Raw genomic sequence first — 26,301 nt, 5'->3', positions numbered from 1 at the left:
AACCCCATCACCATTCTAACCGAACACACACCCACACAGCTACTACTAGACGGTCGACTGAAGGACGGTTCAGTTAGCCAGATTAGGGCAGCTAGGTGGACCCTACTTTTACAAGGACGGGACATTACTGTAAAACGGACACGCACACACACATATTTAGCAGACAACCTCCAATACCCCGGACAGCCCCATGACTGTGAAATTGTAGCTCCCCTGCATAACACAGGCCCCTTCATAGCAAAAACACCCCCCAGGAAGCTAGGAAACCCAGCACAAGGCACCCCACACACAGACACGTGTGGACCCCTCAAAATATACGTGGACGGTTCATCCACAGTTTTACATGGTGAGCGTATCACTGGATGCGGCATCTACGTCGAGGACGCGCAGGGGCGCGCTCTCGAGGAAATAGCACTGAAGTTACCTGGTCACTTAGGCGCGCAGGCAGCAGAGCTAGCAGCCATAGCGTATATAGTGGACCACCCCGATTCTTTCCCCAGCCCAGCAGACATATATTCAGACAGCTTATACGTCTGTAACAGTTTGACCGATTTTCTGCCCCTGTGGAGGACACGAGGTTTTGTCTCCGCAGACGGGAAACCCCTTCCATCAGCCCCTCTACTCCAGCATATTCTAGACAAAGCGAAGGACAGGACCTTCGGAATAATAAAAGTTCGCAGCCACCATAGGTCATCACCCCCTGGGAATGTAAAAGCCGACGCATTGGCTAAGGCAGGTTCCAGGAGAGGACACTTATGGACCCCCCCAGCTAGCGCACCAGCTAGCGCCCCTGTGAGCGCAGTACAAGTCTCACAAACAGAGGTTAAAGATCTCGTAGCAGCACAGAAACAGGATGGAGACCTCAGGGAGGTTTTCAAGGGAAACTTTGTGCCTGCGTACGAGCACTTTAAACACGCACTGACCACACATGAGGGTGTGATCATTAAGGATCAACTTTATGTGGTCCCACAGCAGGATAGAAATGCAATGATCGCTTTATTTCACGATAACCACGGACACCAAGGAATTGATTCAACCACGAGGCACCTCAGGCAACTCTGTTGGTGGCCTAATCTCAGGACAGGTGTAACACACTTTATAGAGAATTGCCTGATTTGTGCTCAGAATAACCCGGAGCGGTATTCTAAGAAAGCACAACTTCGGCATACTCGCCCAGTTAACGGCCCTTGGACAAACCTCCAGATCGATTTTATAGGTCCATTGCCCCCTTGTCGGAATGGCTATAAGTATGTTCTGGTGGTGATAGATACCTTTACAAAATGGGTAGAGGCATTTCCATCACGTACAAACACAGCTAAGACAGCTGCAAAGATCCTGACCCACCACATCTTCACGAGATGGGGTTTACCCCGAAGTATCGATTCGGACCAGGGATCTCACTTTACAGGACGGGTCATGAGGAACGTCCTGACAATATTCGGTATAAAACAAAACTTCCATATTGCGTATCATCCACAGTCCAGCGGGATTGTGGAGCGCATGAATCGGACCCTAAAAACGACCCTCAGGAAAATGGTTCAAGAGAATAACTCAACATGGGATTCAGTGCTCCCATTTGCACTTATGTTCATAAGGAACACTGTCTCCACATCTACAGGATACACACCACATACACTCATGACCGGACGCCCTATGAAAGGTACAGAATTCCTTTTAGGACTGGACATGACAAGCCCCGAAGTGACGGCCCTCACACATGAAAAGGCAGTTAAAGATCAAGTTGAGACTGTGAGGTCTGCACAGATCGCAGCCGCAGTCCAGCTAGGGAAACGCCGACAGCAACGCACTGCCTGTTTCAATAAGACCGTACACACCACAGAATTCCAGGTTGGGCAACAGGTAATGTTATCTGTTTACAACCCCAGCAGTTTTTTGGCTCCAAAATATTCTGGCCCATACTCAATTTCGGACAAAATTAGCCCCTCCGTTTACAGGATAAAGTATCCTAATGGGAAGACCGCGTGGTTTCATATTAACCAGCTTAAGGCGTATGGAACACAGTCTAACCATGCTCATCATGTACTGCTGGATGCAGCAGAACACTTCACCCCGCCCACCAGAAACACTTTTCCACCATCCCCCTCACAGACCAGTTCATCAACGGACTCACACACGACTCCGCCCACAGACCACGACAGACCACGACCCGACACGCCCACAAGCTGCCACAGCAGAGACAGCAGGACTGACACTGACTCTGAAGACAGCGACAGCACACAGCCATACAGCCCACACTGCACCAACTACGACCCCGACTCCAGTGACCCCATGGAAGTCACCTACCTCAAATATCCAGAACCACCACCCGACCCCGACTACCCCGACAACACACTCGACACTACATTATGGCACAGGGACAATTCGTACAGACTTGTCCGTAACGATGAGAGTGACCCCCGGTCACACAATTCCAAAGTTTCATGCCTGATCCACACAAGGGTGTGGGATCCGGGAGAGCAAGACGACGCAATGTCTGAATCCCGACACGGCAACCCCTTTGTGACCCTGTTCACAGAGGCAGAATCAAAGTGAGGTGTCCAGATGATGTAAAATAGGAATCGTTTGAGGGAAACGATGTCCTTTCTGATGGAACCTGCACGTATCCAGCAGAGGGCAGCAGAGCAGAGCTGCTGATCAGCTGTTCTGGGGAAATTTGCATACGTGCAGTGCGGTCAGCCTAAGTTGAAGGTGAATCTGCGAAGGGGACCCGAGGAGTTTGAGTGAAGGCAATCATCCAGCAGAGGGCAGCAGAGCAGAGCTGCTGATCAGCTGTTCTGGGGAAATTTGCATACGTGCAGTGCGGTCAGCCTAAGTTGAAGGTGAATCTGCGAAGGGGACCCGAGGAGTTTGAGTGAAGGCAATCATCCAGCAGAGGGCAGCAGAGCAGAGCTGCTGATCAGCTGTTCTGGGGAAATTTGCATACGTGCAGTGCGGTCAGCCTAAGTTGAAGGTGAATCTGCGAAGGGGACCCGAGGAGTTTGAGTGAAGGCAATCATCCAGCAGAGGGCAGCAGAGCAGAGCTGCTGATCAGCTGTTCTGGGGAAATTTGCATACGTGCAGTGCGGTCAGCCTAAGTTGAAGGTGAATCTGCGAAGGGGACCCGAGGAGTTTGAGTGAAGGCAATCATCCAGCAGAGGGCAGCAGAGCAGAGCTGCTGATCAGCTGTTCTGGGGAAATTTGCATACGTGCAGTGCGGTCAGCCTAAGTTGAAGGTGAATCTGCGAAGGGGACCCGAGGAGTTTGAGTGAAGGCAATCATCCAGCAGAGGGCAGCAGAGCAGAGCTGCTGATCAGCTGTTCTGGGGAAATTTGCATACGTGCAGTGCGGTCAGCCTAAGTTGAAGGTGAATCTGCGAAGGGGACCCGAGGAGTTTGAGTGAAGGCAATCATCCAGCAGAGGGCAGCAGAGCAGAGCTGCTGATCAGCTGTTCTGGGGAAATTTGCATACGTGCAGTGCGGTCAGCCTAAGTTGAAGGTGAATCTGCGAAGGGGACCCGAGGAGTTTGAGTGAAGGCAATCATCCAGCAGAGGGCAGCAGAGCAGAGCTGCTGATCAGCTGTTCTGGGGAAATTTGCATACGTGCAGTGCGGTCAGCCTAAGTTGAAGGTGAATCTGCGAAGGGGACCCGAGGAGTTTGAGTGAAGGCAATCATCCAGCAGAGGGCAGCAGAGCAGAGCTGCTGATCAGCTGTTCTGGGGAAATTTGCATACGTGCAGTGCGGTCAGCCTAAGTTGAAGGTGAATCTGCGAAGGGGACCCGAGGAGTTTGAGTGAAGGCAATCATCCAGCAGAGGGCAGCAGAGCAGAGCTGCTGATCAGCTGTTCTGGGGAAATTTGCATACGTGCAGTGCGGTCAGCCTAAGTTGAAGGTGAATCTGCGAAGGGGACCCGAGGAGTTTGAGTGAAGGCAATCATCCAGCAGAGGGCAGCAGAGCAGAGCTGCTGATCAGCTGTTCTGGGGAAATTTGCATACGTGCAGTGCGGTCAGCCTAAGTTGAAGGTGGTTTGTGGAGAGGCTGTTGGCAAGTGACAGTTAAACCCGAAACACTTTGTGAGTGTTTCCCACCCTACCTCCTCCTCTAACCAACCCCCCCACCCCACGGTGGTTGGGAAGCGGGAGCAGGGGCCTGTCGTGAAGGTGAGTGAGTTCCTTTAAATTTGCTTACCTTTGAGCGGGAGCAGGGTTTGAGGTAATATCAGGTAAGCTCTTCCTTTCTTTTTCTTTTTCTTGTTATTTTTTAAATCTAGAGGTGATGTCAGGGAAGGCAGTACAATGCTCCTCCTGCAGAATGTTTGAGGTGAGGGACGCCGTCAGTGTCCCTGCTGATTTCATCTGTGGGAAGTGCACCCAGCTCCAGCTCCTCAAAAACCGTGTTAGGGACCTGGAGCTTGAGCTGGATGAACTTCGGATCATTCGGGAGGCAGAGGGGGTCATAGATAGGAGCTTCAGGGAAATAGTTACACCAAAGACTGGAGATAGATGGGTAACTGTAAGAGGGACTGGGAAGAAGCAGTCAGTGCAGGGACCCCCTGCGGTCGTTCCCCTGAGTAACAAGTATACCGTTTTGGATACTTGTGGGGGGGACGACTTACCAGGGGTAAGCCATGGGGTACGGGCCTCTGACACGGAGTCTGTCCCTGTTGCTCAGAAGGGAAGGGGGGAAAGGAGTAGAACATTAGTAATTGGGGACTCAATAGTCAGGGGCACAGATAGGAGATTTTGTGGGAGCGAGAGAGACTCACGTTTGGTATGTTGCCTCCCAGGTGCAAGGGTACGTGATGTCTCGGATCGTGTTTTCCGGGTCCTTAAGGGGGAGGGGGAGCAGCCCCAAGTCGTAGTCCACATTGGCACTAACGACATAGGTAGGAAAGGGGACAAGGATGTCAGGCAGGCCTTTAGGGAGCTAGGATGGAAGCTCAGAGCGAGAACAAACAGAGTTGTTATCTCTGGGTTGTTGCCCGTGCCACGTGATAGTGAGATGAGGAATAGGGAGAGAGAGCAATTAAACACGTGGCTACAGGGATGGTGCAGGCGGGAGGGATTCAGATTTCTGGATAACTGGGGCTCTTTCTGGGGAAGGTGGGACCTCTATAGACAGGATGGTCTACATCTGAACCTGAGGGGCACCAATATCCTGGGGGGGAGATTTGTTAGTGCTCTTTGGGGGGGTTTAAACTAATTCAGCAGGGGCATGGGAACCTGGATTGTAGTTTTAGGGTACGGGAGATTGAGAGTATAGAGGTCAGGAGCACAGATTTGACTTCGCAGGAGGGTGCCAGTGTTCAGGTAGGTGGTTTGAAGTGTGTCTACTTCAATGCCAGGAGTATACGAAATAAGGTAGGGGAACTGGCAGCATGGGTTGGTACCTGGGACTTCGATGTTGTGGCCATTTCAGAGACATGGATAGAGCAGGGACAGGAATGGTTGTTGCAGGTTCCGGGGTTTAGGTGTTTTAGTAAGTTCAGAGAAGGGGGCAAAAGAGGGGGAGGTGTGGCGCTGCTAGTCAAGGACAGTATTACGGTGGCGGAAAGGATGCTAGATGGGGACTCTTCTTCTGAGGTAGTATGGGCTGAGGTTAGAAACAGGAAAGGAGAGGTCACCCTGTTGGGAGTTTTCTATAGGCCACCTAATAGTTCTAGGGATGTAGAGGAAAGAATGGCGAAGATGATTCTGGAAAAGAGCGAAAGTAACAGGGTAGTTGTTATGGGAGACTTTAACTTTCCAAATATTGACTGGAAAAGATATAGTTCGAGTACATTAGATGGGTCATTCTTTGTACAATGTGTGCAGGAGGGTTTCCTGACACAATATGTTGACAGGCCAACAAGAGGCGAGGCCACATTGGATTTGGTTTTGGGTAATGAACCAGGCCAGGTGTTAGATCTGGAGGTAGGTGAGCACTTTGGAAACAGTGACCACAATTCGGTGACCTTTACGTTAGTGATGGAAAGGGATAAGTATACCCCGCAGGGCAAGAGTTATAGCTGGGGGAAGGGCAATTATGATGCCATTAGACATGACTTAGGATGTGTTGGTTGGAGAAGTAGGCTGCAAGGGTTGGGCACACTGGATATGTGGAGCTTGTTCAAGGAACAGCTATTGCATGTTCTTGATAAGTACGTACCAGTCAGGCAGGGAGGAAGGGGTCAAGCGAGGGAACCGTGGTTTACCAAAGAAGTGGAATCTCTTGTTAAGAGGAAGAAGGAGGCCTATGTGAAGATGAGGCGTGAAGTTTCAGTTGGGGCGCTTGATATTTACAAGGAAGCGAGGAAGGATCTAAAGAGAGAGCTGAGACGAGCAAGGAGGGGACATGAGAAGTCTTTGGCAGGTAGGATCAAGGAAAACCCAAAAGCTTTCTATAGGTATGTCAGGAATAAAAGAATGACTAGGGTAAGAGTGGGGCCAGTCAAGGACAGTGGTGGGAAGTTGTGTGTGGAGGCTGAGGAGATAAGCGAGATACTAAATGAATACTTTTCGTCAGTATTCACTCAAGAAAAAGATAATATTGTGGAGGAGAATGCTGAGACCCAGGCTATTAGAATAGATGGCATTGAGGTGCGTAGGGAAGAAGTGTTGGCAATTCTGGACAAGGTGAAAATAGATAAGTCCCCGGGGCCGGATGGGATTTATCCTAGGATTCTCTGGGAAGCCAGGGAAGAGATTGCTGAGCCTTTGGCTTTGATTTTTAGGTCATCATTGGCTACAGGAATAGTGCCAGAGGACTGGAGGATAGCAAATGTGGTCCCTTTGTTCAAGAAGGGGAGTAGAGATAACCCCGGTAACTATAGGCCGGTGAGCCTAACGTCTGTGGTGGGTAAAGTATTGGAGAGGATTATAAAAGATACGATTTATAATCATCTAGATAGGAATAATATGATTAGGGACAGTCAGCATGGTTTTGTGAAGGGTAGGTCGTGCCTCACAAACCTTATCGAGTTCTTTGAGAAGGTGACTGAACAGGTAGACGAGGGTAGAGCAGTTGATGTGGTGTATATGGATTTCAGTAAAGCGTTTGATAAGGTTCCCCATGGTCGTCTATTGCAGAAAATACGGAGGCTGGGGATTGAGGGTGATTTAGAGATGTGGATCAGAAATTGGCTAGTTGAAAGAAGACAGAGAGTGGTAGTTGATGGGAAATGTTCAGAATGGAGTTCAGTTACGAGTGGCGTACCACAAGGATCTGTTCTGGGGCCGTTGCTGGTTGTCATTTTTATAAATGACCTAGAGGAGGGCGCAGAAGGATGGGTGAGTAAATTTGCAGACGACACTAAAGTCGGTGGAGTTGTAGACAGTGCGGAAGGATGTTGCAGGTTACAGAGGGACATAGATAAGCTGCAGAGCTGGGCTGAGAGGTGGCAAATGGAGTTTAATGTGGAGAAGTGTGAGGTGATTCACTTTGGAAAGAATAACAGAAATGCGGAATATTTGGCTAATGGTAAAATTCTTGGTAGTGTGGATGAGCAGAGGGATCTCGGTGTCCATGTACATAGATCCCTGAAAGTTGCCACCCAGGTTGATAGGGTTGTGAAGAAGGCCTATGGTGTGTTGGCCTTTATTGGTAGAGGGATTGAGTTCCGGAGCCATGAGGTCATGTTGCAGTTGTACAAAACTCTAGTACGGCCGCATTTGGAGTATTGCGTACAGTTCTGGTCGCCTCATTATAGGAAGGACGTGGAAGCTTTGGAACGGGTGCAGAGGAGATTTACCAGGATGTTGCCTGGTATGGAGGGAAAATCTTATGAGGAAAGGCTGATGGACTTGAGGTTGTTTTCGTTAGAGAGAAGAAGGTTAAGAGGTGACTTAATAGAGGCATACAAAATGATCAGAGGGTTAGATAGGGTGGACAGCGAGAGCCTTCTCCCGCGGATGGAGGTGGCTAGCACGAGGGGACATAGCCTTAAATTGAGGGGTAATAGATATAGGACAGAGGTCAGAGGTGGGTTTTTTACGCAAAGAGTGGTGAGGCCGTGGAATGCCCTACCTGCAACAGTAGTGAACATGCCAACATTGAGGGCATTTAAAAATTTATTGGATAAGCATATGGATGATAAGGGCATAGTGTAGGTTAGATGGCCTTTAGATTTTTTCCATGTCGGTGCAACATCGAGGGCCGAAGGGCCTGTACTGCGCTGTATCGTTCTATGTTCTATGTTCTATGTATGTTTGTCTTCGTTTTATGTTTGTTTGTTTTCAGGATTGTAAATGGTTCAGCTGGAGGATGGACATCTTCTTTTCAGCTGAAAAGATTGTGACCACCTCACATACACGTTAGTTTGTCCGCAGATACCTTTGAGAACTTCGGTTGATTGGAGATCTTTTCCAAAGTTGTAAGGCTACACGCCAAATAGCTTGTCCGCAGATATCTCTGAGAACTTCAGTGATGTCCTCAGTTGGAGCATCTTGGCTCCCTTGGTTTTTTAGGTGCCCCTCTATTCGGCGAATAGAGGCTGCAAGTCATGATGAACACATTCGTACCCGTTTTTCTTTCCAGGTTACTCAGGCAGTGGACAAACGGCACTGAGGACCCGCCCTGTCTGAGAACCAAACTTGGTCAGCCAAGCTCGGGTATGGCACAGCACGCCCTACCCGGGGATTCCATCCAACTCGTACCCGTCGCGGCCCATACGCAACTCATTCGGAAGTTTGTTTCAAAGTTTGTTTTCATTTTAAGTTAGGTAGCCCTTCGGCCGCCATCCCACATGCTATTTACATCCGGGAACATTCGGATGGTAAATCAGCAAAGCCTGCGAGACGGCTCGCAGAAGGAAGGATTGTTAGGTGTATGCTGGTCTTTAAATTCGCTTTTTGAAAAAAAAAATGAGGGGAGTCACAGGGTGTGACTTAGCCAGTCATTTAATGGGTCAATTGGGTTTTGAAAGACAGATGCACTAACAAGTAAAGGTCTTAAACTGTGTATTGACAGATACTGTGCTTGATCCCATAGTTTCGAAGGACGAGACAGAGATCGAAGCCAGGATTGTCCGTACAGAAGGAAGAAGGAAGAGAAAGAAGAAGAACAGCAAAATGATGGAAGCCCACCTATTGTTTCTAAATGTTATGTGTATATGTGTGGAAACAAGACACGTTTCCCCCACACGTAAATGTTTCAATTACAGCAAACCCCCAGTGCTCAGCCCTGATCAGCGAGGTTCAGACCTGGTGCACTAAATTCATGACGTGGTACTCCATGTCCTATATAATCGAATCACTGTTGGTGATCGCGATCCTCATCATACTAGTACAGACCCTCAGGTTGAGGAAATGGAAGAGGAGAGCCTCTCGTTCCAGCACCTCACCCATCTATAGAGTTCAATCCCCCATCTTCGGATTCCACCAAACCCCTCAACCCCTCACTGATTACAACACTCTGTAAATAAAAAGTTCAGCCATGTATTATATTGTTCCATACTCGACTGCCGAGTTGGGAAGTGTGATGTTGTGGTGTGAATGGTTAAGGTTTTAGAGTGATGAAATGTTAAGTTAAGGTTAAGGTTAATAGTGATAGGTAGAGGTTCCCAGTTGCAGTAATGCATGTCCCTTTGACATAGGGCCAAGTAGAAATGTTAGTTAAAAAAATTTTCTCTTCTTCCCATAGTTTAAGATAGAGTAGAACAGGAACTGGCAAGAGGTCAGAACACAAGGAAGGCAACGTACATAGGTGACCCTTCACAATATTATGATTGTGAGGATCACAAGGAGGGAATGTAGCCATGCTGGCCACGCAAAATGGACACTGAGCCAAAGTAAAATGGAAGACAGAAGGAAAAGCCTGTTTAGTGAGAGCAGACAGTCTGCTCTCAACTAATTAGCATTTTGCAAGCAGCAAACCAGTTTCTGGCCAGGTGCAAGATCTCCAAGCCAAAGGTGTTAATGGCAAAGCGCTTAGCATTCTGATGAGGCAGCCCAGATCCAGGCACGAACAATGGCAACATTTCCATCTCAATGTAACACTTAATTGGTTGCGCAGACAGGATGGCACCAAAGTAACGAATATCGAAACCACCCCCCAACACCGAGGAAGGCCCTCGCATTGGAGGATTTCGAAGGTAACCGTTTGGAAACGCTCCAATCGGTACCGAAAGGTAGAGCCCGCCCAGAAGGGGGCAAGGACATTAGAGAGGGGTATAAAGGCAAATTCCCCACATAGCCCGGTCTGTTAAACCCGTGCTCCGGCTCTGACTGACATCTTGCATCCTGACTCCAGCCGTTGAGCACCAGCCGCCGAAACCGTAAGTTCAACGCTCGCTACGCGATCCAAGCCCACTAGACCCCCAATACCAGAACGCTTGCTGAAGGCTGCAGTACAAGACCAGGACGAAGGCCTCGTTCTCTGACCTTGCCTGTTCCTGTTAGATAAGTATTCTGATCACTTAAGTTTAGTTATAGCTTAGTCTCTTAGTGTGTGCATGAGTATTTATTATAACTGTATAATAAATATTGATCGTTTGAACCTTACTAATCGGTGTATCGTCTTTATTACTTTGAACTTGACCTTGGAATACTTGTGACGGTGTCTATACGGCACCTGGCGACTCCAGAGCTGAATAAATACATAGAACAGAGCCTAGTAGTGTTAAGCACACGTCGAATACGGAGGCGTGTTAATACACTCCAATAAACGCGTTTTACAACCACAGTAAAACGTGCAACAGTTGTAAATAGTGTTGAGAGCTGTTGCAGGTTACAACAGGACATTGACAGGATGCAGAGCTGAGAAGTGGCAAATGGAGTTCAACCTAGATAAATGTGAAGTGATTCATTTTGGAAGGTCGAATTTTAATGCTGAATACAGGGTTACAGGTAGAATTCTTGGAAGTGTGGAGGAACAGAGGGAACTTGGGGTCCACGTACATAGATCCCTCAAAGTTGCCACCCAGGTTGATAAGGTTGACAAGGTGGTGTATGATATGTTGGCTTTCATTAACGGGGGATTGAGTTTAAGAGTCATGAGGTTTTGTTGCAGCTTTATAAAACCCTGGTTAGACAAGACTTGGAATATTGTGTCCAGTTCTGGTCACCTCATTATAGGAAGGACGTGGGTGCTTTGGAGAGAGTGCAGAGGAGATTTATCAGATGCTGCCTGGACTGGAGGGCATGTCTTATGAAGAAAAGTTGAGGGAGCTAGGGCTTTTCTCACTGGACCGTAGAAGAAAGAGAGATGACTTCATGGAGGTGTACAAGGTGATGAGAGGCATGGATAGAGCGGACAGCCAGAGACTATCCCCCAGGGTGTAAATGGCTGTCACAAGGGGACATAATTTTAAGGCGGTTGGAGGAAGGTATAAGGGAGATGTCAGAGGTAGGTTCTTTAGACAGAATGGTTGGTGCGTGGAATGCACTGCCAGCAGAGGTGGTGGAGTCAGTCATTAGAGACATTTAAGTGACTCTTGGACAGGCACATGGACAGCAGTAAATTGATAGGGTGTAGGTTTGGTTGATCTTAGATTAGGATAAATGGTCGGCACAACATCGTGGGCCGAAGGGCCTGTACTGTTCTATGTTCCAATGGGTACACTTTACTGGATCAAGCAGTGAAGTGGAAAGATTCTATGAGAAATGAGATGACAACACGAAAGATCTTCAGATCACAATGGTTGACAAGATGAAATATTCTGCTGAATGCTTGGGCATGCCACCAGTTTAGCACCAAAGCCTCAAGTGGCGGTGGACGATCACATGAAACTATAATAGTGATACAGAAAGTGGGATATTTTGGCTGTTCACTCTGGCGTGATCTTACGGTCCCGCTGGCAGCGCACCCTCACCACAGGTTTCCTGGTAGCGAGGGGTGCATTCAACGGGAAACCCTGCTGACAACTGGTCCTGCTGCCGGCCACTGGTGAGCCGCCCTTCGCCACTGCAGACCATGCCGCGGTGGTGGGGGGGAATCCTGCCCTATATTAGAGATGCTGGAAAAATATTCCAAAGCTGTCAGAATCAAACTAAAATGCTAAAGCGAGAAATAATTATCAATAAGTTTATCCTGCCTCACAATGAACCTTTTATGCCTGACCTAGCATGTAACACGCAAAACTGTACAATGCCTCAACTGCTGTACAATTAAAATGGAGTAACAAGTTTAACATGACCTCTTTGTTTCTTTATTCTGTGGTACAGGATACCATCAAAGTGAGGGAGCACAAAAGGATTAGGTGGTAGTAGAGGATAGAAGAGTGAGGGGGATTGACATTGCTCTCTGTAGCAAGGAGCAAGAGTCCAGAAAGCTGTGTTGCTTGTTCAGTACCAATGTTCGGGACATCTGCTCAGGGCTGAAGAGGAACTATCGCGGTCCAGGAGGCACCCCACACACAGCATGAGCAGCTGGACACCAAATTAAGGTCAAATTTCCTGGCCTTTCCCGCTTTCGGGACCTTCTGGTGAACCCCAATCATAGGTTCCCCAGCAGCAGAGGGTGCGAGCCTCAGAAAAAGCTGTTGACATTTGGCGGCGTCACAGATTGGTGGGCCATCTCCACTGCCGCAAAACACACATGGGGGAGGGGATGGGGCGGAAAATCCCACTATTAGATGCAGAACCTCAAAGGTAATCATATCTCAATTATTAGCTGAGCCACAAGAAGTTGGCATTGTACAAATAAGATTAAAGAAATGAAGGTGTGGCTCACTGGTGAGAGAGGTGGATTCTGATTTGCGGGGCACTGGCACCAGTGCTGAGAAAAATGGGATCTGTACCGTTGGAATGGACTACACCGGAACTGTGCTGGGGCTAATGATCTTGTGAGCTACAGAACTAGGGAAGTAGAAAGAGTTTTAAATTAAATAGTGGTCCCTTATCTAAGTAAAGATATACTGGCATTGGAGGCAGTCTGCATAAGGTTCACTAGGTTAATCCTTCCTGGGTAAGGCCAGGAACATACCTCTTCATTCACCAGAGGAAGGAGCAGTGCTCCGTAAGCTAGTGATTTGAAACAAACCTGTTGGACTTTAACCTGGTGTTGTAAGACTTCTTACTGGGTTAATCCCAGGTATGGAGGAGGTTTCTTATGAGGAGAGGTTGAGTAAAATGGCAGAGCAGAGTCATTAGGGACATTTAAGCGACTCTTGGACAGGCACATGGACAGCAATAAATTGAAGGGGTATAGGTTAGGTTGATCTTAGATTAGCATAAATGGTCGGCACAACATCGTGGGCCTAAGGGTCTGTACTGTGCTGTACGAGGTGATGCATTTTGGAGGATCAAATCTAAGTATGAATTATACTGTAAATGGCAAATCCCTTAGGAACATGAACATAGAGGGATCTGGGTGTGCAGGTCCACAGTTCCCTAAAAGTGGCAACACAGGTGACCAAAGTGATTAAGAAGGCATATGGCATGCTTGCATTCATCAACCGGGGCATTGAGTACAAGTGTTGGGAAATCATGTAACAGCTGTATAAAATCTTTGTTAGGCCGCATTTGGAGTGCAATTCTGGTTGCAATGCATTGTCAGAAGGATGTGCGAGCTTTGGAGAGAGTGCAAAGAAGGTCCACCAGGATGTTGCCTGTCTCGAAAGGTTGAATAAACTAGGATTGTTTTCACTGGAAAGACGGAGGCTGAGGGGATACCTAATAGAGGTCTACACAATTATGAGAGGCATAGAGAAGGTGGATAATTAGAGGTTCTTCACAAGGGTGGAAGTGTGAATTTCAAGGGGGCACAGGTTCAAGGCGAGAGGGGGAAAGTTTAAGGGAGATATACGGGGTACGTTTTTCATGCATAAAGTGGTGGGTGCCTGGAATGCGCTGCCAGAGGATGTGGTGGAAGCAGGCACATAGGCAACATTTAAGAGGCACCTGGATGGATACATGAATTGGGACGAAATAGAGGGATACGAACCGAGTATGTGCACAAAGGATTTGTTTTAGTGAGGGCATCATGATCGGCACAGGCTGAGAGGGCCTGTTCCTGTGCCGTGCTTCTCTTTGTTCTTTGTAACAAGCTGCCTCTTGAGAGATAATACAGATTCAAGAATCAGACACCAGAAAAAAAATCAATGAAATATTTGAAGCCTTTTATAAGAAACCTTATAGATCAGCACCACCGATAAATGAGTCGCATATGCAGAGTTTTCTGGAGGCGTTGAATTTTCCTCAGGTAAAGGAGGAAGATTGGGAAGGAATTGAGATACCATTGGAAGTGAACAAAGGCCCACCGCTGAGGGACTGGGTTCGATCCCGGCCCTGGGTCACTGTCCATGTGGGGTTTGCACATTATTCCCGTGTCTGTGTGGATCTCACCCCCACAACCCAAAGATGTGCAGGGTAGGTGGATTGTCCATGCTAAATTGCCCCTTAATTGGAACAAAAATTGGGTACTCTAAATTTATATTAAAAAAAGGAAGTGAATGAAGTCAACACAGCAATAAGAAGGAGTGCAGACGGGGCCAGATAGGTTCCCAATAGAATTTTATGAACAGATGTAATTTCACGTTGGCATGATGCAACATGGGAAGAGTGACAGTATGCCGGATCCGGGCCTGCATTTATGAGATGGAAATGAATGCAAATTACGTTTGGGCCATCAGCCAACGGGAAGAACTACCTGCCATTACCGCACCATTTGGAGTATTACAATGTGATTTTATGCCAGCGGGTTTCCAACTTTATTGGTCCCACTGGATTCTCCCAACCTGTCCCCGACGGGCTTGCTGGCAAGCAGGATGAGAGAATTCCGCCCAAAGTAACTGTCAACAGGAAAGAGTGATGTGGAGATGCCGGCATTGGACTGGGGTGAGCACAGTAAGACGTCTTACAACACCAGGTTAAAGTCCAACAGGTTTGTTTCAAACACGAGCTTTCGGAGCACTGCTCCTTCCTCAGGTGAGGTAATTCACCTGAGGAATGAGCAGTGCTCCGAAAGCTAGTGTTTGAAACAAATATGTTGGACTTTAACCTGGTGCTGTAAGACTTCTTACTGAACAGGAAACAGGATTGAATTAAAAGGTTTCTAAGTATGGTAGCAAGTGGGAACTGCTGCGAGCTGTCGGACGATCGGCCCAGTGATGCCGTTACTGCTATAAAACTTTAATTAAACCAGTTAACAAGGCCCACAGGCTTCACGCTGCAAATGACTGTCCCGCGGCAGATTCACCAGGACTACACTCCCAGCCCCCGCTAACAAGGGAGCGCAGCACTTAATCCGCACCTGCATAGCCAACCCCACACAGATCGCAGCCATGCCAGCAAGGAGATCAGCCTCATGATTCAGGGATAGCAACCTGGCCAGACTGTTGGACGCGGCAGAGGTCAGACCGGATTCCTTGTTCCCCCGTGGTTCTCGGAGGGTAGCCACAGGACAGCCAGTGCTGCTTGGGAGGAAGTGGCAATGACCACCAGCTCGGGGATCATCATTAGGAGGACTGGCACCCAGTGTCATAAGAAGGTCAACGACTTTGTCTCGGCCGCACAGGTGGGATGGCACCGCCCCCCCGAATCACCCCCCACAACGACCATGCACCTAGCATCGCTCTGCCCAGCAGTATTCTATGCCCTGGTCCATGCCACACCCCCCCCTCCTCCCCCCGTCTCCCCTCCCCCCCAGAAGCCTCATTTCCCTCCATACTTCCCATTCCCCCCCAAACTCCCCATACTGCATACTCCCCACCCCCTCATACGTCCTATCTCCCCTCCCCCAACCAAATCCCCCCACCCTAGCGATGAATGACAAGTGCAGTTCATGATGCCTCCTCTCTGCCCCTGCAGGAGAAGTTGGCCCACAAAAGACGGGAGTGGGCCCAGACGAACCCCTATGAGGAATGGACCCTGGAGGTCACGGGTCACCGATGTAGAGGTTGGCGTTCATTGCAGAGGTGAGGTTACACCGACCCCCACCCTGATGTCCCTATCATTGGGAAACCTGACTGAGTGCCAGCTGTAGCTGGATGAGGCGATCTGGTGCATGTCCCAGTCTCAGGTGGGCATTGCCGAGGCCCTCCAGAGCATGCCTCGCTCATTGTGGGATGTATCTCAGTCTAGGGGTGTGTTGCCGAGACACTGTGGAGCATGTCCCAGTCACTGAGGAGCCAAAGGAGTCGACACTGTGCTGCAGACATTGGGGAGCCGCCAGGGCTGGCTGCGCCAGATAACGCAGGGGCAGCTGGAGCTTGATCCAGCTGCCTCTCCACCCCAAGATGAACCCCAAGCCCCATGGGCACCAACCGGGAGCCATCCTATGGAATGGTGACAGCAGGCCGAGTAACTTAATGCAGTGATGTTACATCCCTGGAGGGTGGAAATGATGGACGAACCAAGTCCAATGTGAAGCGGATGAGGATGAGGGCCTCCCTGGCCCTTCTGGCTTGCTGGACCCTCGCCACTGCCATCTATCTTTCATCCTCTGGCTGATCCTACTGGTCTTCCCCGGGTTCCCTGCCTGGTCTGGTGCCTCCTCGGAGGTGGACACATGTTTCTCCCCCCACCACCCACACCCCACCTCCAGCACATCTCCGCGCTGCTGTGCCAGTTTGTGGAGAGCACACAAGATCACTACAAATGGGCGACCCTTCGGGGGATGTATAGCAGTCAAGGCATCAGAACCACATTTTGAGGAGTCCAATGCACTGCATGACAGCCCGGGTAGTCGCATGGGCCTGGTTATATCTGATGTCCGCATCGGTCTCCGGCATCCTTACTGGCGTCATTAGCCAGGTCCTCAGCAGGTACCCCACATCCCCCAAGAGCCAACCAGCCATCCTGGGGTGGTTCCCGAAAAGGCCGAGGATGTCCGAATGTCTAGGGCAGGGCATAGCATGCACACATGTGCATGATCTTCATATGGTGGTTGCACACGAGCTGGACGTTCAGGGAGTGGAAACCCTTCCTGTTGATGAAGGGCACTCCTAGAAGGGTCAGTGAGCTTAAGCCAACATGCGCGCCATCTACTACTCCCTAGACCTTGAGCATCATTACAATGGAGAAATCTGCTGCCAGGTATCATGTGGGGTCTGGTCCATGTCAAGGTTTATACAATTTATTGCCGGGGCAAACAGGGCATCCGTGAGATGCCACACAAGTCCCTGCTTGAGCCCTGTAATGATCCTGTGGCGTAGAAGTTCAGGGCTGTGATGAACTTAACGGCAACTGGAGTGGATATCCTTCTCCTCAATGTGGTATCAAGGCCGAAAGGGCATGCCACTAGTGCCACACCATCCTCTTGTTGAGGCGGAGGTTCATGCGGCACACGCTGTACATCATTTGTTCAAAAGACCAGCGACGCCTGTACACCTTGGGTTGCTGTTGGTCACCCAATCTGGGTCCCTCCCTGACCTGAAGGGTGGCCGTATCCTTGGGATGTGGGGCGCAGCACTCACAAGGGCCACCTCCTGGAGTCTTTGTCGATGCTGCTGCCATGGCCTCCTCCAGCGTCTGGCCTCCTGATCTGCCACAAGAGCAGCTTCCACAGGGTCCATGATATCATCCATTCCGTCTAATATCTCTTGGAGAGGAATTGGTAAGGGTTTGAGTCAGACAACCAGTCTTCCTCCCCGGGACCCTCCATTGTCCCATTACCCCATCCCCCAACATCGCCTGCCATCCAACCCGCCTTGCCCACACACCCCAAGCTGTAGCGGGAGGCTCTGTTCACTGGGCCCCACACCCTGTAACCCAGACACTCGCATGTAATGTTACCTGGAACGGCACTGGTCCCCTCCCTGGTGCACACATCCACCCTGTGGTCGCTGATGTGTTCCTGGTGCTGAGGCCCAGCCCCTGGGTGTTCGGATGTTGGCTGCTGTGTCTGTAGTGTTCAGGCACAGCGTCCAGGCATCATGGCCTGATTGGGATGCTAGCCAATAATTCCCACATGCGACATGGCACACCTACCCATGGGGAGGTGTGAAGTGCTCATTTAATTACTATTGTCAATTCCCAATTGGAAATAGCCTTCAGCCACATGGCCAGAGACTTCAGTGGGAGTTATGTGTGGTCAGTGGGGCTGGCTGGCTGGGGTTGCCCCTGGAACGGGAACACAAGATACAGAGGTTGGTATGGTGGGCCCGCGGGTCATCCCGACCAAGATAGGCCTCACAGGGACTCCCCCTCCCAGCACTGGGGTCACAAGCCCAGGGCTCTCGGGTTCATTGCCTGGGAGAAAAGATGGCTTCTCACCTCCTTGGATCCCCGCCAGCTTCACGTTTCTAAAAAAGGTGTATTAACAGCGCCCACGTGACCACTTGCTTGGGAGGCGGTTAGATCACGGGAGGCCGTTAGTTGTGTAGAGATTGGCCTTAAGAGGTGACTATTGGTTCCTTACTACGCTCTGGTGGGTTTCTGATTCCGCCAACAGGAGCGGGCTGGTTAGATTGTAAACCGGTCGGCGCCTGGCACAGTTCTCATTTTTGGCCTCTCCCGCATTCTAATTGCCTTGTTGTGCTCTTGCTTAAGCACAATGTGGCCATTAATTCGCACCCTGGATATATACTTGTAAAAGGAGACCTTTTCAAAGAGCAATCACACAATGGGGGATGAATGGCCTCCATCTGGGCTGAACAATTTTGTTAATTTGTTGTTTTTACAGACTGTATTTTACTGAGAATAATGAGCCAACACATAAAATCCAATATTCATGTGACCGATCTTTTTCACAAGTGCCAAATCACAAATCTGGTTGCAGAGCATAGAAGGATGCATGTTCATGCTGAAATTTTAACATGCTATACTAATAATTTTGCAAAACCTTTCAGTTCAGGGAGCATGGTTTTATTTACTATATGCATATAAATGCTTACCGGTTTTATCCCTAGGGTTTCTAATTTTTCTGCCAAACTTTGCTCCACTATTTTGTGCAATTCCTTCACAATTTTTGGATTTTTGATTAAGACTTTTCTAAGGTCTTCATTGCATGTTGATACTTCTGGTAGATGTTTCATATCTGAAAAATAAATTATAATTGTTCCTCCAATTGTTCACAGTTTGCCAGATAAACACATTGGAGGGCAATTTTAATCGGGTGAAGTTCATGGGTTTAGATGTGGTCAAACCAGCAAGAATATGAAATGAAAATGAAATGAAAATCAATGAAGTTACTGTGAAAAGCCCCTAGTCGCCACATTCCGGCGCCTGTCCGGGGAGGTTGGTACGGGAATACGAGCATGTCACAAAGCTGGCTCCAAGCCGGTTGTCATAATATACGTCCATGTATATGATGGAGTGCAGACAGGCAGTGATTGACACACAGGATGACCAGTGAGCACACAGAACACAGCAGCCAATCACCAGACAGGACACGACCACTATAAAGCCAGAGGGCACCAGTTTTCCCGTTCTCTTGGGATCCAGCCTCTGAGACAGTCAGAGCTCGTGAGCAGCAGCTAGTGCAAACACCATGTGGTAGTCAGTTAGTCTGGTCAGGCTAGCCTCGGGTCTCCAATCAAGTCAGCATAGTGTCAACCCACAATTAAGCATGTGATATAGTTAGATGTTAAATAAAATTGTGTTGCATCTCATCAAGTGCTGGAAGCCCGTCTCTCTCTACACTGCATCAAACGCAGTCCACATAGACCCACCCTGCCCAACACATCACCGGTGACTTCTGCATTTAACGAGCAAGCTAGGTTACTTGCGCGCTACCCCTTTGGGACAGGTGGCTTTCCCAGTAACATACGTGAATTGCTCAATTGTAGAAATAATTAAACTGACTTTCAAATGCAATGGTGCATCCATGGGTACCCAAAGTTCCCTCAAAATGGTCAGTAAAAGCACATTGGCAATGGAGAGGGTTGATTCAAACACGTGGAAATACTGCAATAAATATTCAAAACTCAGTTACGTTCTTACCTACTAGTGGGAAAAGATTTGTTCACATAATGTTTGTTGAGAGTATATATTTTACATTTTGGATACTTTTTGATTCACATCAGGATTGATTGGGTTAAACTGGGCTCAGGTGAGGAGCAATATGACACTGCTATCTGATGATGATTCAGAGGATTCCAGCAGCACCAAAAGCCTGCTCTTCAGAGACCTGCAGCTGGACAGCAGAGAGGAAAGCAGCAGAGAGATGCAGGTCTCAGGAGGCACTTCTCTGACATACATGTACAGGCTGAGGTTAAATTTCCTTGACTTGGTCGAACAGCAGAGGATCAGGTGGTGGCATACGAATTACGAGCAGGAACAGGCCATTCAGTAAGATTATGGCTGATCGGATTGTAACCTCAACCCCAAATTCCTGCCGAACGATAACATTCCACCCACCTTGTTAATCAAAAATCTATCTAGCTCTGCCTTAAAATTCTTCAAAGATTCTGGTTCCACTGCCTTTTGAGAAAGAGTTCCAGTGACTCACAACCCTCTGAGAGAAACAATTTCTCCTCATCTGTCTGAAATAAACCACCCCTTATCTTTTAACAGTGACTAATTCTCGATTCTCTGACAAGAGGAAACATCCTCCCCGCATCCACCCTCTCAATACCCCTCAGATCCTAAAAGGTTGATCAAGTTGCCTCTTACTCTTCTAAACTCTAGTGGATAAAAATCTAACCTCTCCAACCTTTCATAAGACAACCTGCCCATTCCTGGAATTAGTCTGCTAAACATACATCTGTAGCATAGCTTGCTGCACTGGGCTTGGTATTCAAGTGTTAACAATCACTGTCAAATTCAAAACCACCCTCAGCTTTTTGAGCCTCTGATTCTTCCAGGGCTCATTCAATTGGCAGCCAATTACAAAAGACAGGTGATTGATTAGTATGTTCGTCAGGGATGGGGATGATATGAATTTTATTTGCAATTGCATCAGAATGGGCAGGTGCAGAATGACACATGTACAATTATCCATAACTGTACTCACTTGACAAATCTATGCAATCCCAAATTATCCAAGAGTATGTGTAAAAGAACCCCAAGAACTCCACTTCATCAATGCTCCCTTGTCTGCAACCATAATTGTCCTTGACACTGAGTGGCTTGTTAGGACAATTAAGAGTCAACCACATTGCTGTGGATCTGAAGTCATATAAAACCTGCCTGGGTAAGGATGGCAGGCTTCTTTCTTTAAAGAACTTGAGCTGGCATGCTGGTACAGACTTAGGGGGACAGGAAGCCAACACAAAGAAATGGAATCACTTTGAGTGGCGTTCCCATTTCCTGGTCCTCTTTTACCATCATTAATTTCATGATCCAGCCACAATTCACTGCTACTACTCTGCTGGGGATCACTTTGCTGCAAATTAGTGAGACACGGAAAGGCTAAGGCATCCTATTTAAGGTATAAGACATGTTGGAATTCAGAGACAGCTTCTACTGCTGCAATTGTGAATATCTGAACTGATGTATGTGAACATGCATCCTCGGAAAGAATCAGTTCCTCCAAGGAATTGTCATATGGGATCGCCACCAACTATTGTTACCTGCAGGAAACCAATATCAATGGTAATCGATATGAATTAGTACCAGCAAAGAAGGAATGTTGCAAATTATCTTCATGAGGATTATTAGTCACTATTGCATCAGGTCAACTTTTTTCTTAATTTACAGGATGTGGGCATCACTGGTTAGGCCAGCATTTATTGCCCATCCCTAGTTGCCCTTCAGAAGATGTTGGTGAGTTGCCTTCTTGAACCGCTGCAGTCCTCGAGATGTAGGTACATCCACTGTGCTTTAGGGAGGGAGATCCAGGATGTTGCCCCAGCGAATTGAAGGAACAGCGATATATTTCCAAGTCTGGGTGGTGAGTGACTTGGAGGGGAACCTCCAGGTGGTGGGGTTCCCAGGTATCTGTTGCCCTTGTCCTTCTAGATGGTAGTTTTCGTGGATTTGGAAGGTGCTGTCTAAGGAACCTTGGTGAGTTACCGCAGTGCATCTTGTAGATGGTACACACGGCTGCCACTGTTCAGTGGTGGAGGGTTTGAATATTTGTTGAAGGATGAGCAATTAAGCGGCCTGCAGTGTGTCCAGGAAGCTTTTCTAATACAGTATGTAGATTGTCCGACCAGAGGGGAGGCCATATTGGATTCGGTACTTGGTAATGCACCAGGTGAAGTGATAGATTTGTTAGTGGGGGAGCATTTTGGAGATAGTGACCACAATTCTGTGACTTTCACTTTAGTAATGGAGAGGTATAGGTGCGTGTAACAGGGCAAGGTTTACAATTGGGGGAAGGGTAAATACAATGCTGTCAGACAAGAACTGAAGTGCATAAGTTGGGAACATAGGCAGTCAGGGAAGGACACAATTGAAATGTGGAACTTGTTCAAGGAACAAATACTACGTGTCCTTGATATGTATGTCTCCGTCAGGCAGGGAAGAGATGGTCGAGTGAGGGAACCATGGTTGACAAGAGAGGTTGAATGTCTTGTTAAGAGGAAGAAGGAGACTTATGTAAGGCTGAGGAAACAAGGTTCAGACAGGCGCTGGAGGGATACAAGATAGCCAGGAGGGAACTGAAGAAAGGGATTAGGAGAGCTAAGAGAGGGCATGAAAAATCGTTGGCGGGTAGAATCAAGGAAAACCCCAAGGCCTTTTACACATATGTGAGAAATATGACAATGACTAGAGCGAGGGTGGATCCGATCAAGGACAGTAGCGGGAGATTGTGTATTGAGTCAGAAGAGATAGGAGAGGTCTTGAACGAGTACTGTTCTTCAGTATTTACGAATGAGAGTGGCCATTTTGTTGGAGAGGACAGTGTGAAACAGACTGGTAAGCTCAAGGGCATTTTGAAAAACTTGAGGATAGACAAGTCCCCCAGGCCTGACGGGATATATCCAAGGATTCTATGGGAAGCAAGAGATGAAATTGCAGAGCTGTTGGCAATGATCTTTTCGTCCTCACTGTCAACAGGGAAGGTACCAGGGGATTGGAGAGTGGCGAATATCGTGCCTCTGTTCAAAAAAAGGAATAAGGATAACCCTGGGAATTACAGGCCAGTTAGTCTTACTTCGGTGGTAGGCAAAGTAATGGAAAGGGTACTGAGGGATAGGATTTCTGAGCATCTGGAAAGACACTGCTTGATTAGGGCTAGTCAGCACGGATTTGTGAGGGGTAGGTCTTAAAACATAAGAACTAGGAGCAGGAGTAGGTTATCTGGCCCCTTGAGCCTGCTCCGCCATTCAATGAGATCATGGCTGATCTTTTGTGGACTCAGCTCCACTTTCCAGCCCGAACACCATAATCTTTAATCCCTTTATTCTACAAAAAACTATCTATCTTTACCTTAAAAACATTTAATGAAGGAGCCTCAATTGCTTCACTGGGCAAGGAATTCCATAGATTCACAACCCTTTGGGTGAAGAAGTTCCTCCTAAACTCAGTCTTAAATCTACTTCCCCTTATTTTGAGGCTATGTCCCCTAATTCTGCTTTCACCCGCCAGTGGAAACAATCTGCCCACATCTATCCTTTCTATTCCCTTCATAATTTTAAATGTTTCTATAAGATCCCCCCTCATCCTTCTAAATTCCAACGAGTACAGTCCCCGTCTACTCAACCTCTCCTCATAATCCAACCCCTTAAGGTCTGGGATTAACCTAGTGAATCTCCTCTGCACTCCCTCCAATGCCAGTATGTCCTTTCTCAAGGACACCAAAACTGAACACAATACTCCAGGTGTGGCCTCACCAGCACCTTGTACAATTGCAACATAACCTCCCTAGTCTTGAACTCCATCCCTCTAGCAATGAAGGACAAAATTCCATTTGCCTTCTTAATCACCTGTTGCACCTGTAAACCAACTTTCTGTGACTCATGCACTAGCACACCCAGGTCTCTCTGCACAGCGGCATGCTTTAATATTTTATCGTTTAAATAATAATCCCATTTGCTGTTATTCCTACCAAAATGGATAACCTCACATTTAGAATAGAACAGTACAGCACAGAACAGGCCCTTCGGCCCTCGATGTTGTGCCGAGCAATGATCACCCTACTTAAATCCATATACCCGGTAACCCAACAATCCCCCCATTAACCTTACACTACGGGCAATTTAGCATGGCCAATCCACCTACCCCGCACATCTTTGGACTGTGGGAGGAAACCGGAGTACCCGGAGGAAACCCACGCACAAACGGGGAGGACGTGCAGACTCCACACAGACAGTGACCCAGCCGGGAATCGAACCTGGGACCACTGGAGCTGTGAAGCATTGATGCTAACCACCATGCTACCGTGAGGCCCCTTTGTCAACATTGTATTCCATCTGTCTTGCATCACAAGTCTTATTGAATTCTCACTGAATTCTTTGAGGAGGTGACCAAGCATGTGGATGAAGGTAAAGCATGGGATGTGGTGTACATGGATTTTAGTAAGGCATTTGATAAGGTTCTCCATGTTAGGCTTATGCAGAAAGTAAGGAGCATGGGATAGTGGGAAATTTGGCCAGTTGGATAACAAACTGGTTAACCGATAGAAGTCAGAGAGTGGTGATGGATGGCAAATATTCAGCCTGGAGCCCAGTTACCAGTGGCGTACCGCAGGGATCAGTTCTCGGTCCTCTGCTGTTTGTGATTTTCATTAATGAATTGGATAAGGGAGTTGAAGGGTGCGTCAGTAAATTTGCAGACGGTACGAAGATTGGTGGAGTTGTGGATAGTGAGGAGGGCTGTTGTCGGCTGCAAAGAGACATAGATAGGATGCAGAGCTGGGCTGAGAAGTGGCAGATGGAGTTTACCCCTGAAAAGTGTCAGATTGTCCATTTTGGAAGGACAATTATGAATGCGGAATACAGGGTTAACGGTAGGGTTCTTGGCAATGTGGAGGAGCAGAGAGATCTTTGAAAGTTGCCACTGAAGTGGATAGAGCTGTGAAGAAGGCCTATGGTGTGCTAGCGTTCATTACCAGAGGGATTGAATTTAAGAGCCGTGAGGTGATGATGGAGCTGGACAAAACCTTGGTACGGCCACATTTGGAGTACTGTGTGCAGTTCCGGTCGCCTCATTTTAGGAAGGATGTGGAAGCTTTGGAAAAGGTGCAAAGGAGATTTACCAGGATGTTGCCTGGAATGGAGAGTAGGTCTTACGAGGAAAAGTTGAGGGTGCTCAGCCTTTTCTTGTTAGAACGGAGAAGGATGAGGGGCGACTTGATAGAGGTTTATAAGATGATCAGGGCAATAGATAGAGTAGACAGTCAGAGACTTTTTCCCCGGGTGGAACAAACCATTACAAGGGGACATACATTTAAGATAAATGCTGGAAGATATAGGGGGGGATGTCAGAGGTAGGTTCTTTAGAGAGAGTAGTGGGTGCATGGATTGCACTGCCTGTGGAAGTAGTTGAGTCGGAAATATTAGGCACCTTGAAACGGCTATTGGATAGGTACGTGGATTACGGTAGAATGATGGGGTGTAGATTAATTTGTTCTTAATCTTGGACAAAAGTTTGGCACAACATCATGGGCCGAAGGGCCTGTTCTGTGCTGTATTTTTCTATGTTCTATGTACACCCACTACAGCTATTCAATAAACCCCCATTTCTTAAAAGGTACTCTCACATGACAGACTTTAACCCGGTGTTGTGAGACTTATCACTGTGCCCACTTCTGTGAAGAAGAGAATTCCACAGACTAACAACCCTCAGGGGAAAAAAAATCTCTTCATCACATAATGGAAGACCTCTCATTTTTAAACTGTGTCCCCTAGTTTTAGACACTCCCACCCTTGTCAAGTTACCTCTTGATATGTTTTAATGAGATCACCTCATTTTCCTTAACTCCAATGGAGTTAACCTGCTCAATCTTTTCTCAAAACAATAAATCCCTTCATCCCAGGAATCAGCTGAGTGAACCCTCTCTGAACTGCATCTAATGCAATTATATCCTTTGCTAAGTATGGTGACCAAGGGACTTCCGGTCGGCAAGCGGGTCGGTCGCACGGAGAGGGGCTCCCGCAGGGTAACGAAGTCGGGGCCTTTCTCTCTGCAGCGGCAAAGAGCAGGGAAGGGAAGAAGCCACCCCCCCTCCCTCCCCCTCCCCCCCAACAAACCTGTCGGCAGAGGATCCTCGGCGGCGGCAGCAGGAGCGGTTCGGCGGCGGCAGCAGCGGTTCAGCGGCGGCGGCAGGTCCACCTCCCCCCCCCCCCCCCCCCCCCCCACGCAGGCCAGGACCGAAGCGGGGCACAGCCGGCGGCAGCGACCAGCGACCTAACCACCCCCACCAGGAGGACGCGGGGTGCGAAGTGCAGGAGCCCAAACGGAGCAGCGGGGACCGAGCAGCGGGGACCGACCCAACCAAACCCCCCCCTGGCAACCGGCAGCGACCACCACGAGGCAAGGCCAAAGAGACTGCACAAAAGCCTCACTCTCTCTCTCTCTCCTGGGTGAGTGGGGACAGGAAGAACAAAAAAAGGACTTT

The 26,301-nt window shown here is 48.4% G+C and overlaps 1 protein-coding gene across 11 annotated transcripts in view; it reads right to left on the bottom strand.

The window, feature by feature from the left end:
- Window positions 1-26,301, bottom strand: part of LOC119977574 (zinc finger protein DZIP1-like) — a 374,976-nt gene that overhangs the window by 169,678 nt on the left and 178,997 nt on the right. For all 11 annotated transcript variants that reach the window (XR_005463223.1, XM_038818673.1, XM_038818669.1 and 8 more), the window contains one exon: window positions 18,749-18,891. Coding sequence is in view for 10 of the 11 variants with exons in the window: in XM_038818673.1 (XP_038674601.1) it covers window positions 18,749-18,891 (143 nt within the window). In the remaining variant the exon portion in view is untranslated. The remainder of the gene's footprint in view (window positions 1-18,748; window positions 18,892-26,301) is intronic.

The sequence above is a fragment of the Scyliorhinus canicula genome, chromosome 14 (genome assembly GCF_902713615.1).
Source record: "Scyliorhinus canicula chromosome 14, sScyCan1.1, whole genome shotgun sequence".
In the NCBI taxonomy this organism is placed as follows: Eukaryota; Metazoa; Chordata; class Chondrichthyes; order Carcharhiniformes; family Scyliorhinidae; genus Scyliorhinus; species Scyliorhinus canicula.
The sequence above is the reverse complement of the archived record's forward strand: the minus strand, read 5'-3'. Positions and strand labels throughout refer to the sequence as shown.